This window comes from Pristiophorus japonicus, chromosome 10 (assembly GCF_044704955.1).
Source record: "Pristiophorus japonicus isolate sPriJap1 chromosome 10, sPriJap1.hap1, whole genome shotgun sequence".
NCBI lineage: Eukaryota > Metazoa > Chordata > Chondrichthyes > Pristiophoridae > Pristiophorus > Pristiophorus japonicus.
Window position 1 is genome coordinate 172,056,032 of NC_091986.1, and position 14,062 is coordinate 172,070,093.

Genomic DNA, 14,062 nt, shown 5'->3' on the forward strand with positions numbered 1-14,062 from the left:
TCCCCCTCTTATTCTAAAAATGAGACACTACACAAGAATGGTTATGGTGAACAAAAGAATGTGTTTAACATACAGTAACTTAAATAAGATTTATTAAACATTGTAATTTGAATAAGATTTAACTTCAATAAAATTTAAACATCTCAAAAGTGGAACAAAATTTATTAAACATTGTTGTAAATTGGCAAACTTTTATAAAATATCAACAACAACAAAACAGCAACAAAACAATGAAGGAACAACCCCTGCACCGAACATCTTTTACCTGCGACCCCACCCCCAATCCTAACCCCCCTCCCTCGCATTATGACTCTACCCAAGGTGGTACCAAGATGTCGTGCAGCAAGGCGGCAAGAGTCCTGCTGTAAAAGGGAGATAGACAATGGAGATGCCATGTGTGCATCCCTTGGAGAAGCTCAGGGTATGGAAGGCCCGGCTTCTGAGTGGCAAGGCTGTTGCTCGGCCTCACCACTCACAGGTGATGTCGGTCTGGATGTGACACTGGGGACTGTAGAGTCAACAATTGAGACCATCAATTGCACGTGGGCAGTGACAGCCTCGGTGGTTTCGCGACATGCCCTCCCTCATAGCCGCGGATATTGCGGGAATACCACCCAAGATCTCCAGGAACTGTCGGCTGAGCTGGTTGCTCTCCCTGGACAGTCCCACCATGTCCAGGTGTGCGTCTGCCTGTCTGTCAGCAGACTGGCTTTGCTGACTCACCCTCCAGAGAGACGGCATATGGGATTCAACCCCAGTGGTGCGTTGCTGCACACCACTTGTACCCGGGGCCGCGGATGGCTCAAAGCCCGAGAATGTTTCTTCCTTGGACAAGCTAGTGGCCGCAGCAAAAAGAGGTGTTGAGTACATCAGCCCCCTAATCCCCACCACCCCCGGAATAGGTTGTTCAGTTTGGTCCTTCCGTGGAGGTTCCTCGTCATCGTCATCGCCCTCATCCCCCTCCTCGACCCCCCCCCACATGACGGACTGAGGTGGAGGCTTCTATTCGAAGATATGGCGCATGCGACTCTTTATCTGGAAATAGAAAACAACAGACGAGTGGTTAGCAGCAGGGGAGGGGGCAGGGTAACATGAGTAAGGTCACATAGCACAGGCTCATTTGAAGGACCGCCGCTACTCCATTATATGTAGTCGAGAGACACTGCATCACATTGCCCCAAACCTTAATCCACAGACACTAGACATTGCCCGAACCCTAGTCCAAAGACACTGCATCACATTGCTCCCACCCAGCCTGGGGATTTTGCAGGACTTACTCTCAGTTTTGAATGGGGGCTCAGCACCCCCACGAGTAATTGACCTCCCTGAGGCACTGATCAGACCTGCCTGGGCTCCTCCAGAGGCATTGTTCTGGGTGGACCGCCATCTGTCCGTCGCTGCTCCCAGCGGTTGTGGGAAAACTTTCCCTGCAAAGATGACAATGGGAATGGTTACCAGAGGGCCCTTCTGCTTTTGTGGTACACACAGACTGCCATCAAAGCACTTCTACCATACTGGGTTTTAGAGGTAAGGGATATACTTTGGGTGGGGTGGGGGGGGGCGAAATGCACCCACTATTAGGGCCAGGGATGGCTTGAACAGTGCGGTGGGGGAAGGGGTGGGAGGGAGATTGAGGGAGAGAAGGCCACATAGCACTGTCCCCCGGTCATCAAAATCCATGGCGCAGCCTTGGACAATGTGTACTATTTTCCATACTATCAGCAAGGGCAGACATTGACGACGAGATCCAACAGCACCCCCAGTGCTCCAGTACAGCCTTCGGTCGCCCGAGGAAGAGAGTGTTCGAAGACCTGGCACTAAGCTTATGCTCTACAGGGCTGTAATGATACCCGCCCTCCTATATGGCTCAGAGATGTGGACATATACAGTAGACACTTCAAAGCCCTGGAGAAATACCACCAACGATGCCTCCGCAAGATCCTACAAATCCATTGGGAGGATAGACGCACCAACGTCAGTGTTCTCGATCAGGCCAACATCCCCAGCATCGAAGCACTGACCACACTCGACCAACTCCATTGGGCTGGCTACATCGTCCGCATGCCTGACACGAGACTCCCATAGCAAGCGCTCTATTCGTAACTCCTACACAGCAGGCGAGCCTCAGGTGGGCAGAGGAAACATTTCAAGGACACCCTCAAAGCCTCCTTGATAAAGTGCAATATCCCCACTGGCACCTGGGAATCCCTGGCCCAAGACCACCCTAAGTGGAGGAAGAGCATCCTGGAGGGCACTGAGCACCTCGAGTCTCATCGCTGCGAGCATGTGGAGGACAAGCGCAGGCAGCGGAAGGAGTGTGTGGAACACCAGATCTCCACCCACCCTTTCCTTCAACGACTGTGACAGAGACTGTAATTCTCGTATTGGACTGTACATAGAAACATAGAAAATAGGTGCAGGAGTAGGCCATTCGGCCCTTCTAGCCTGCACCACCATTCAATGAGTTCATGGCTGAACATTCAACTTCAGTACCCCATTCCTGCTTTCTCGCCATACCCCTTGATCCCCCTAGTAGTAAGGACCTCATCTAACTCCTTTTTGAATATATTTAGTGAATTGGCCTCAACAACTTTCTGTGGTAGAGAATTCCACAGGTTCACCACTCTCTGGGTGAAGAAGTTCCTCCGCATCTCGGTCCTAAATGGCTTACCCCTTATCCTTAGACTGTGACCTCTGGTTCTGGACTTCCCCAACATTGGAAACATTCTTCCTGCATCTAACCTGTCTAACCCCGTTAGAATTTTAAATGTTTCTATGAGGTCCCCTCTCATTCTTCTGAACTCCAGTGAATACAAGCCCAGTTGATCCAGTCTTTCTTGATAGGTCAGTCCCGCCATCCCGGGAATCAGTCTGGTGAACCTTCGCTGCACTCCCTCAATAGCAAGAATGTCCTTCCTCAGGTTAGGAGACCAAAACTGTACACAATACTCCAAGTGTGGCCTCACCAATGCCCTGTACAACTGTAGCAACACCTTCCTGCCCCTGTACTCAAATCCCCTTGCTATGAAGGCCAACATGCCATTTGCTTTCTTAACCGCCTGCTGCACCTGCATGCCAACCTTCAATGACTGATGTACCATGACACCCAGGTCTCTTTGCACCTCCCCTTTTCCTAATCTGTCACCTGAGAACTCATTTTTGGAGTGGAAGCAAGTCTTGTTGGTACGTCTATCCTCCCAATGGATCAGCTATGATATTGAAAGGTGGAGCAGGCTCGAGGGGCCTTATGGCCTACTCCTGTTCCTATTTCTTATGTTCCATGATTTCAAGTGACTGCCTATGATGATATACCTTACTGTGTGCATTTAATACAGTCCTCTGTTTAATTGCTCTGGAAGTTGCATGTGGTTCATGAGGAAGACATCGAAGTGCAGAAACATTGTTTAAGACCTCGGAAAGTAGTCTTAATAATGTGTAACGATCATTAATGGCAAATAAGGTGCAACACTCAGTCAACCTCTACCAACATGTGTCAGATTTATCATTTAAGTAATGAAGGAGTACATCAATAAAAATATTACTTACTCTGACGATCCTGCAATGGTCATTGAACCTCTTGCAGCACTGGGTGTGAATCCTTCTGATGTCATCCATGAAAGACACCTCCTCAGATATGCTGGTCCAAAGACAGTTAAGAACCACTGGGAGGGGTTTACTTACACCCCTCTATTTAATTCACCTCATCTCCTCTCCACAGCTGTGATAAGGGCCTCAATTGCCTCATTGCTAAACTTCCTCGCTCCCTGCCTGCTCCCCTCCTTTCATCATGCCTGCTATCTGTAAATGGCTGATTCATCCCTGGGTATACTGCGCATGTGTGGGCACTCCCTGACAGTTGACTAGAAATGCGGGAAGAAAAAAAAAGGCACAAAAAAATCAGGAAAAAAAATTCATGCATGCGCAGAAGGTCTAGTTTTTTTTCAATTGCAAATTTCGGCTCCGGTGCGCAAATTCAGTTGTGCAATGTAGGATTTATCGCTATCTCCAATCACCGTTTGGCTAATTTTGCTGAGTCCAGTAATAATGGTACCCTGGTGCTTAAAAAAATAGTTCCGCCGCGATTATCGCCCAAAAACGGGCGAAATCGCTAAAACCCGAATTTCAAGTCCGTGATGGTTTAAAAAAAATTATTTTAAGTGTTTGTGCATTTTTGTGGATCCCCATTCATATTTATGATGATTCCATATATACAGAACTCACCATAACTATGAATGGGGATTCCCCTACTTTGATTGGTTGGGCTGGCTCATGTCATCCCAGGGACACGTACAAAGTGCTTAAGTCCCTGGGATACATGGGCCTCTACGCAGGCCTTCGCATAGAGGCCCAGGACCAGAAGTCTCCGTACCTCCGGAACCACCAGGTAAATTCGAAGAAATTTTTCACATCTGAGGCATCTGCCTCGGGCCATTGTTTCACCCCTGGTATGTTTAATTTCAAATAATTTTTAAAAATACATTAATTGAAATACACAATGAATACTTACTGAAAAAATGTCTCAAAAAACTTTTTAGCAAAAGCTAATTATGTTGATCAAAATGACTTGAAATGGTTTAGTTTATTATGTAAATATATATTATGAATAATTACTTATATTACCGATTGTTTTATGTAGTATTGCACTTGAAATTCTTTGACTTTTAGCAAAATGTTAATGGGAACAATAAAAATATCTACGTATTTTTTGTTTACAACTAGCTCTCCTGCTTTTATGTTGGTTTGCTTCCTTAGGAATGTGCACAGTATTTTTTGGAAGTTAAGGACAAAGACATCAGGCATGCACTAGCTGGCCTTTTTGTGGAAATTCTATTTCCAGTGGCTGCCGTGAGTATCGTCTATTAAATTAAATCTCAAATTGTGATGAATAAGTTGTACTGCATATACATAGCATAATTTTTTTCATGTGTTTTTAAGGCTGTTAAAAATGAAGTAAATGTTCCATGTCTTCGAAACTTTGTGGAGAGCCTCTATGACACAACACTAGAATTGTCAACACGCAAAAAGCATTCATTGGTGAGTAAAATCTTCTTGTTACTAATGTAAAAGGTGACAATATTCATCCTTGAGGAAGCTGGGAGTAGGATATGTGTTACAGATTGAGCGTCCGAAATCCAGAAGCCTCGGAACCAGGGCCGTTCCGGATTCCGGGTATTTCTGGATTTTGGAACGTCTTTGCCTAGGCCGAGGTAGGTGGGGTCGGGCAGCTGAGGTAAGAGGGGCGAGGTCAACCCGCCGAGTTTGGGGGCCGGTGCAAAATCAGGCTGGGGTGAGGTCGGGCCGCCGAGAGCCGTGACGAAGTCGGGGCGGGCGAAGTCACAGCGAAGTCAGGCCAGAGGTCACAGAAACATAGAAAATAGGTGCAGGAGTAGGCCATTCGGCCCTTCGAGCCTGCACCGCCATTCAATAAGATCATGGCTGATCCTTCCCTCAGTACCCCTTCCCTGCTTTCTCTCCATACCCCTTCATCCCCTTAACCGTAAGGGCCATATCTAATTCCCTCTTGAATATATCTAGTGAACTGGCATCAACAACTCACTGCGGCAGGAAATTCCGCGTTAACAACTCTCTGAGTGAAGAAGTTTCACCTCATCTCAGTCCTAAATGGCTGACCCTTTATCCTAAGACTATGTCCCCTGGTTCTGGACTTCCCTAACATCGGGAACATTCTTCCCGCATCTATCCTGTCCAGTCCTGTCAGAATCTTATACGTTTCTGTGAGATCCCCTCTCATCCTTCGAAACACCAGTGAATAAAGGCCCAGTTGATCCAGTCTCTCCTCATATGACAGCTCAGCCATCCCGGGAATCAGTCTGGTGAACCTTCACTGCACTCCCTCAATAGCAAGAACGTCCTTCCTCAGACTAGGAGACCAAAACTGAACACAATATTCCAGGTGAGACCTCACTAAGGCCCTGTACAGCTGCATTAAGACCTCCCTGCTCCTATATTCAAATCCCCTAGCTATGAAGGCCAACATACCATTTGCCTTCTTTGCCGCCTGCTGTACCTGCGTGCCCATTTTCAGTGACTGATGAACCATGACACCCAAGTCTCGTTGCACCTCCCCTTTTCCTAATCTGCCGCCATTCAGATAATATTCTGCCTTCATGTTTTTGCCCCCAAAATGGATAACCTCGCATTTATCCACATTGTACTGCATCTGCAATGTATTTGCCCACTCACCTAACCTGTGCAAGTCACCCTGCAACCTCTTAGCGTCCTCCTCACAGTTCACACCGCCACCCAGTTTAGTGTCATCCGCAAACTTGGAGATATTACACTCTATTCCTTCATCTAAATCGTTAATGTACATTGTGAAGAGCTGGGGTCCCAGCACTGAGCCCTGTGGCACTCCACTAGTCACTGGCTGCCATTCTGAAAAGGACCCGTTTATCCCGACTCTCTGCTTCCTGTCCGCCAACCAGTTCCCTATCCACGTCAGCTTATTACCCCCAATATCATGTGCTTTGATTTTACACACCAATCTCTTGTGCAGGACCTTGTCAAAAGCCTTTTGAAAGTCCAAATACACCATATCTACTGGTTCTCCCTTGTCCACTCTGCTAGTTACATCCTCAAAAAATTCCAGAAGATTTGTCAAGCATGATTTCCCTTTCATAAATCCATGCTGACTTGGACCGATCCTATCACTGCTTTCCAAATGCGCTATTTGCCCTCCACTGCAAATACTGCCCTCCACTTTTACTTTTCTTCTTTCTATCTTTTGCTTCTGCTCCCATTCTACTTCACTCCGTCTCCCTCCCCCTGCCATATTAGTTTAACTCCTCCCCAACAGCACTAGCAAACACTCCTCCTTGGACATTGGTTCCGGTCCTGTCCAGGTTGGGCCGCCGAGGGCAAGAGCGAGCTCGGGCCACTGAGGGCTGGGGCGAGGTCGGGCTGGAGCGAGGTCGGGCCGCCGAGCCCCCGAGGGCCGGGCGAGGTCGGGCCGCTGAGGGCCGGGGCGAAGTCGGGCTGCCGAGGCGGGCAGAGTCCGGATTTCAAAACATTTTCCGGTTTCTGGACGACCCCACCACAGCTCGGCCCAGTGTCCGGATTCCGGAACATTCCGAATTTTGGAACTCCGGATTTCGGTCCCTCAACCTGTACAAGCAATTGTCTCATGGGGCTAGACTTTCGGCAAATATCCACCCATTTAACCGCTGAGATTGAGTTTGCTGCCCATATTTGATTATAAATGGAAACTAAAGTCCAGTTATCACCCATTTATCACCGGCAGAACTTTCGGCATACAATTATTGCCGGGAATTAGCTGAACCGCCCGCCCATATTTTTTAAATTAAAATCTGACGTCATCACTTGTGCACCACCCAGAACACTGTTTATAATGGAAACTAATGCCAAATACCGCCCAGATTATCGTCGAGCGCTACTTTCGGCATCTTGTCCGTATACCGCCGAAATGATCGCTCACCCAAAAAGATGCTCAAGAAAAGCTGCACTCACCTGACCCTTAACCCATTTTGTAAATTGGAGGCCTTTTAATAAAAGGCTGCTTCAAGTTGATGGGACCATTGAAGTAATTCGTGAGTGATTTTAAGGTCATTTTAAAATCTTGACAACCGTCTGATCACATTGTGGTGAATTTTGAGTTTATATTGCATTTGTAGAGGACAATTTAATAATTTTGAAGACATATTAGGGCATTTCTAGTTTTGGGGCCTGTAATTTCTCAGCCAGTTTTGATGACTACTCACATGTTGCAGAATAGAGATGGGAGAAGGTTTATTGAGGAGCATTATGTGCCCAATTAAAGAGGTGGCAGACTGCTGAGGAGCAGGAGGAGACCTTACACCCAACGCATTTACAGGATAAGCGATGGATAAGCGATCGTACCTGGACTTGTCCAATAACACGTGCGCTAAAAGGCTGTGCATCCGAAAGGAGGTCATCAGTGAGATATGCCAACTAATTAAGGGAGATCTGCAGCCTACCAGCACCATCAGGACCGCACTGCCCATTGAGTTTAAGGTTACTGTGGCACTTTCCTTTTATGCATCGGGCGCCTTTCAGGCCTCAGCTGGCGACATTTGCAGCATCTCTCAGCATGCCACACATTGCTGCATTCGACAGGTGACCGAAGCCCTTTTCGCATGCAGGATGGACTTTATAAACTTCCCTATGACCAGGAAAGCACAGAGTGAGAGGGCTTTGGGGTTCTCAAGAATAGCAAACTTCCCCAAGGTGCAGGGAGCAACAGACTGTACGCACATTGCCCTGCGAGCACCTTTTCAGGATGCAGAGGTGTTTCAGAATCAAAAGGGATTCCACGCCCTGAATGTGCAACTCGTTGTCGACCACAAGCAAATAATCATGGCAGTAAATGCAAATTTTCCAGAGAGCATCCATGATGTACACATCTTGCGTGAGAGCATTGTCTCTGATCTGTTTAAGAGTCAGCCACAAGGTCACGGTTGGATGCTGGGGGATAAAGGATATGGCCTTGCCAGCTGGCTCATGACATTCCTGTGTAACCCCCAGACAGAAGCCGAGAAGTGCTACAATGAAAGCCGATAGCCACACGCAATATCGTTGAAAAGACAACTGGAGTGCTTAAGCAGCGCTTCAGATGCCTGGATCACTCAGGAGGCAACCTACAATACCACCCTGAGCAGGTCGCTCAGTTCATTGTGATGTGCTGCACGTTGCATAACTTAGCTATCAGGAGGGGACAAGAATTGCCAGATGGGATTTCTGGCCCACCTCAGGGGAGAGGGGAGGCAAAAGAGGAGGAGGAGGATGAGGACCGCGGGGAGGACAATCAAACTGGTATTGAACCCATGCCCCCACCCCACCCTAGACCGCAGGAAAAGCCCCGTGGTAGTTACGCAGCTGCAAGACTGTTGTGTCAGCAGCTCATAAATGAATGCTTTGCGTGAAGTTATGTTGGTGACAGTTATAGTTGCGTTACGTTTCGTTTCATCCTGGCCTGGCCTCGCCATTGTTTGCAACCCTTGTATTGATGTTTAACCTTTCTGTTATTAGAAGACACTGCACAACAATGTTAAGTTAAATAAAAAATATTTAATAATTACAACATTTTTAAAAAACATTTTAAACAAACTAAAGTGAAAAAAAATACATGAATATAAACATCCATCTCTCCCCCCACCCCAACAGTGACATTTTTTTTAAATAATATTTAACAATTTTTCAATAACAATTAAAATATAACAGGACGCAAACATCCACCCACTCCCCACAACAGTCAACAAATTTATAATAACAATAGTAACAACAACAACCCCAACAGTGAACAATACAAAAACAAGAATAATGTGTGTTCCACCCCCACCTGCGGCCATGCTTCCCTTTGCTTCTACCTGCAGTCACACCAAGCCGTCTTGCAGCAGGACACCTCGAGCACTGCTGCTGCTGTCGGAGGGGCGGTGGGGCGGGGGAATCACATTCTCTGGAGAAACTGGAGAAGACGTTTTCAAAGAAATGTCTTTCGAGTCAGAAGCAACTGCTTCCTCCTGACTCACATCTGTCGACATGGGTGGTACGGCACCTTTGGGTGCAGTGCCATATCCCGAGACCACCACCTGCCGCATGACATCGACGGAATCGGCCATTCTCCGCATTGCCGCAACCATCTGCGCCATGTCCTCTGAGATACGCGCAGTCAGTGCGGCAATGTGACCGGTCAATCCACCCATTGCCTGGAGGAGCTCTCGACCAATGTTGACACTCATCCATGACAGTTTAGCCATCTCCAGGTTGACATCTGCCTGTCGTTGAGCAATTCTACCTCGCCGAATCAACCTTCGCGGGGTCGGCGTAGGCATTGGACCACTCTGGGTGCCCTGATGCAAGAGGCTTGGTCCCGCTGTTTCCTCAGTTGAAGAAGACACGGCCGCAGGAACATTAGAGCAACCTGCTTGAGGTTCATCATCCTCCTCACTGGTCTCCTCCGTGGTCAACGCGACCTGTACGAGAAGTGGTGAAGGTCTAGGGGCATCCACATTTTTGGATTGTTCCTGCAGAACCTGGGGACCTAGAAAACATAATTGAAATTAGTAGAAGAGAAGGGGAGGCCATGGTGACATGAGAGTGCTTACGCTACGCAGGCATATGTACGAGGAGCAACACAACTGCAATAAACATCACCGACAGACGTCACATATAATTAACATCACGATAGTTAATGATAGTTCATGATCCCATCATTAATTACATAACATTACATCAATCATATATTATACTGAAATGGCATTAAATTATTTTAAATCACCAATGGTTTATACATTACTCACGTGGTGCAACAACGGGTTCAGCACCACCACGTGTGGCCGAATTATTATGCACACTCACAAGTGCTAAGGCCTGCTCCTCCAGGTCTGTCAACTGGGAAAGTTCAGCAGGCCCTCCTCCGGTCCACCTCTGTTCTGCTCTATTCTTAGAAATCTTCCTCTGCAAAGATGACAAGAGCATGGCATAAGCTGATTGCCTAGGTACTATTACAGATATTACTAGATACTATTACTATTGCACAACACACCGAACACACAGAAAATCCACAATTAGTCATCACCCATGCTATTCATCATTAACGTTATATGCTAATATACTTTGTATGCAATTGAATGCATGGTTATATCTACGGTTGGAGAATAAATTTAATAAGATCATGGTTAGGAACTAACGCATGACACCAAGATTACCAGCTTAATTACAATCCGGCAGATTTACATTTTAATTAATGAGTCATTGCATCATTACAATTATAAATTTAACAATTTAATACTTACTCTTCCAGACCCAACCAGGTCGTTCCAGCGCTTGCGGCACTGGTTTGGCTCTCAGACATCGTGGGCCGATGCAACAACCTTGGCGATCTCTGCCCAGATTCTTTGGTAGATACTGGGGGGGGGGTTCCCACGACTACCCCGTGTTAATTGGGCCCGCCGAGTTTTCAGCTCGTGGACCAGGGCAACATTCGCTTCGCCGGAGAATCTTTTAGCTGTCCTTCTCCCACCCATCTCCGCCAAATCATTCCTCTCACCCACCTCCACCACCTCACCAACATCACTCACTCCCGATTCCACATAATCCATCTCCATTGTACTATCTACTATCTTTTTTAAAATTGCTCTTCTGCTTGCCTCGACTGAAATGCTTTCTCTATCTCCCTCTCTCTTTCAGTCTTCTGAGCATGCGCAGATGACCCCTCACATCATGAATCACAGGAAAAGTTAAAAAAAACACGCATGCACAGAACGATCGTTGCTATGGACGCCGGCCTTGCACAACGGAATAAATCGCTATGGACCACTTTATGTCACTACGGCTATCACCCAAATTAAAAAGGCGAAACTAGCGTTTTTTAAAATGGGCAATATTCCAGCGATCCCGAAAAATAATACAACCACTAACGTCGAAAAAATCGCCCATTTTTGGGCGATATCGATGTAAATGGAAAGTCTAGCCCATAGTATTAATCTTATCAGGGTGTCTGGGAAGTGTGGGATATAAAATTGGAGTGTCTAAAGTACATCATAAAATATAAGAGTGACACTGAGGTGTCCATTATTTTTAAGTATGTGTATAATGTGAAATATGTGGGGAAGGTTTTCGGGCTATTATTTTTGCCATCATTAGGTATCATAGCAGACGCTGGCAGTTTACTCATGTCCACGTTCAGGATTAATGATTATTAAGTCACCAGTTATCCTGAAGAGTGATAATCTGTAGCTGATTACTGTGAATGAACACAATCAATATTTTTGTTTAGTTTAAAAAATGTGATTTATGTTTGCCACCTTACCTACATTATTAAGTGATAAGAATGGGAAACCTGCCACTATTGATCAGTAATATAACTGTAAACTTTTTTACACTGTGATTTGGACAAAATTCGCTGACGAATAACCAAGGTACTATCTGCGTGTTCCGGTGTACATAAAATATCTGTGGCACTAAGCAAAGAAGCAAAGAAGTCCTTGTCCTGGCTCGGATTTCCAACTCTCCTGGACTGTCCTGGAATCTCCAGGATCAATCTCCTGGATACTGCTGCAAGCAACCCAGGAGAAAAATCATCAGTGCATTAAAAATAAAATGAATTTTTTTCATTCTCTTTGAACACTTTCATTTATTAGTTATAAAAGTATTGGAAATGGGGGAAAAAGGTTGTTTGACTGTCAGTCATGAATCATTTAATTGGGTAATAAAGAGTCTGTTCACTTTCCAATTGTTGTGGCTGTGACGAAGGATGTGTTGGGTGACCAACAGCAGGAACATGCAGGTGATGCGGTTGGAAACAGAAGCTCATGTGTTGAAACAGCCAATATGTCCAATCAGCATTGGCATCCCTTATCTTGGCCAACATCCACCCTTTAACCAACATCACCAAAAAAAGATTAACTAACTGGTCATTTATTTCACTATTTTTTTGTGGGACCTTGCTGGGAAGCACTTTGGGAAACTACTGAGAATATGAAAGGTACTCTCTATCTATCTATAATACACAAATTATTTCTAATATTTTTCTTTGTTTGTTCCCTAGGCTTTGTTCCCTTTGGTAACCTGCCTCCTCTGTGTCAGCCAGAAGCAATTCTTTCTTATTCGATGGCATATCTTCCTGAATAATTGTTTGTCGAATCTCAAAGTCAGTAAAACAGTTTCTAGTCAATTCTTTGTGTGCTTGCACAGTGATTGCCAGGGTGGACTTGTTTTGTTTATACTCCACATGTAGCTTACAGAGCATATAGGGTAGAACTGGTGCAATCTTTAAAGAAATAAACTTAGTGCATTGTCCAGTAGAAATAGCGGACTAGCCACAGGTGTGACTATGGAAACACCGTTTTAGCCACATCCACTAATTTTAGTAGAAATCACTAATGAACAATACAGGTAAATGTAATTCATATGTATATTAACAAATATCAGTTCAAAACTTTGGAGTCTTCCTTTTTGGAAATCTGGCATGCGACAGAGAGAGCAGCTTCTAGGTTTTTGTCCAGCAGTTGCAAGTGGTACTTGGACCATTACAGTGATTGCTGAGAATGTTGACTCTCACAATGAGATGCGGCAGACCCGCCCCTGCTCGCCATCCAGAATGTGGTTGGATGCTGCTCGCCCTTTGCCATGACGTGTCCTGTTGAAGCTGCTTGTTATTGGTTGGCTTGCTTTATTCTGCAATCCTGGAGCGGTTAACCAATAAATGATGACCAAGCAAGTAAAGCAGCCTCAACGATCAAAAAGCACTCATATATATTAACATATTTTAAATGCAGGACACTCTAGTTGCTTAGTGGATAAATTGTCTGTCTCGTGTGGTACTTAGCCATACACACAAGGAAAGTCCCAAGCTTATTTCAAGTCGGGCTTTTTAGTAACAACAAAATATATAGACAAACAACTTAATGACTATCTTTTTTCCTGTAGAATAAAGATCCCAAAATGGCTCGTGTTGCACTGGAATCACTGTACAGACTATTGTGGGTCTACATGATACGGATCAAATGTGAAAGTAATAATGTGACACAGAGGTAATAGATATCTTACCTTATTAAAATACCATGACGAACATGCCAGATTTTGAAGACCTAGGGTATATTTTTCTCTAGTCTTGATTTTAATCTAATCTGCCCAGCAAGAACAGAGCAGGTTCTGGTCAAATACAGGTTTGGGTCAAATGCTCATTTTACATCCCGTTTGATTTTACTCTCCATTGACTGCAAGATTCTTGGCTCTCCCTGGGATTCCCCCGGACTCAAGCTCTCCTCCAGGCCTCCTCCATACCCAGGTTGCTTGCAGGTCTCAAGTTCACCCCTAGACCACACCCAGATCTGTTACTAGTAGATACCTTTTGTATCTAGGCTTTTAAAGGTACAAAACAGGAACACAAATCATAAGATGGCCTGAATGATTAGAGGAAAAGCCAAGCTTGCAGTTATGGTTTTCTGTTCAGCTCAGTATTTTCTATTATCTTCAATAAGTAATATATTAAATTGTATTGCAATATGCTGGAAAATGTACCAAATAATTTTTCAAAAACTGAAGTCTTCAGGGGAACATA

General features: G+C 45.4%; 1 protein-coding gene across 2 annotated transcripts in view; it reads left to right on the plus strand.

Moving 5' to 3' along the window:
* The window catches only part of fryb (furry homolog b (Drosophila)), a 439,334-nt gene that overhangs the window by 101,064 nt on the left and 324,208 nt on the right, over positions 1–14,062 (plus strand). For both annotated transcript variants that reach the window (XM_070892324.1, XM_070892325.1), the window contains exons 9-12: positions 4,753–4,845; positions 4,936–5,034; positions 12,548–12,649; positions 13,429–13,532. In XM_070892324.1, the coding sequence (XP_070748425.1) occupies positions 4,753–4,845; positions 4,936–5,034; positions 12,548–12,649; positions 13,429–13,532 (398 nt within the window). The remainder of the gene's footprint in view (positions 1–4,752; positions 4,846–4,935; positions 5,035–12,547; positions 12,650–13,428; positions 13,533–14,062) is intronic.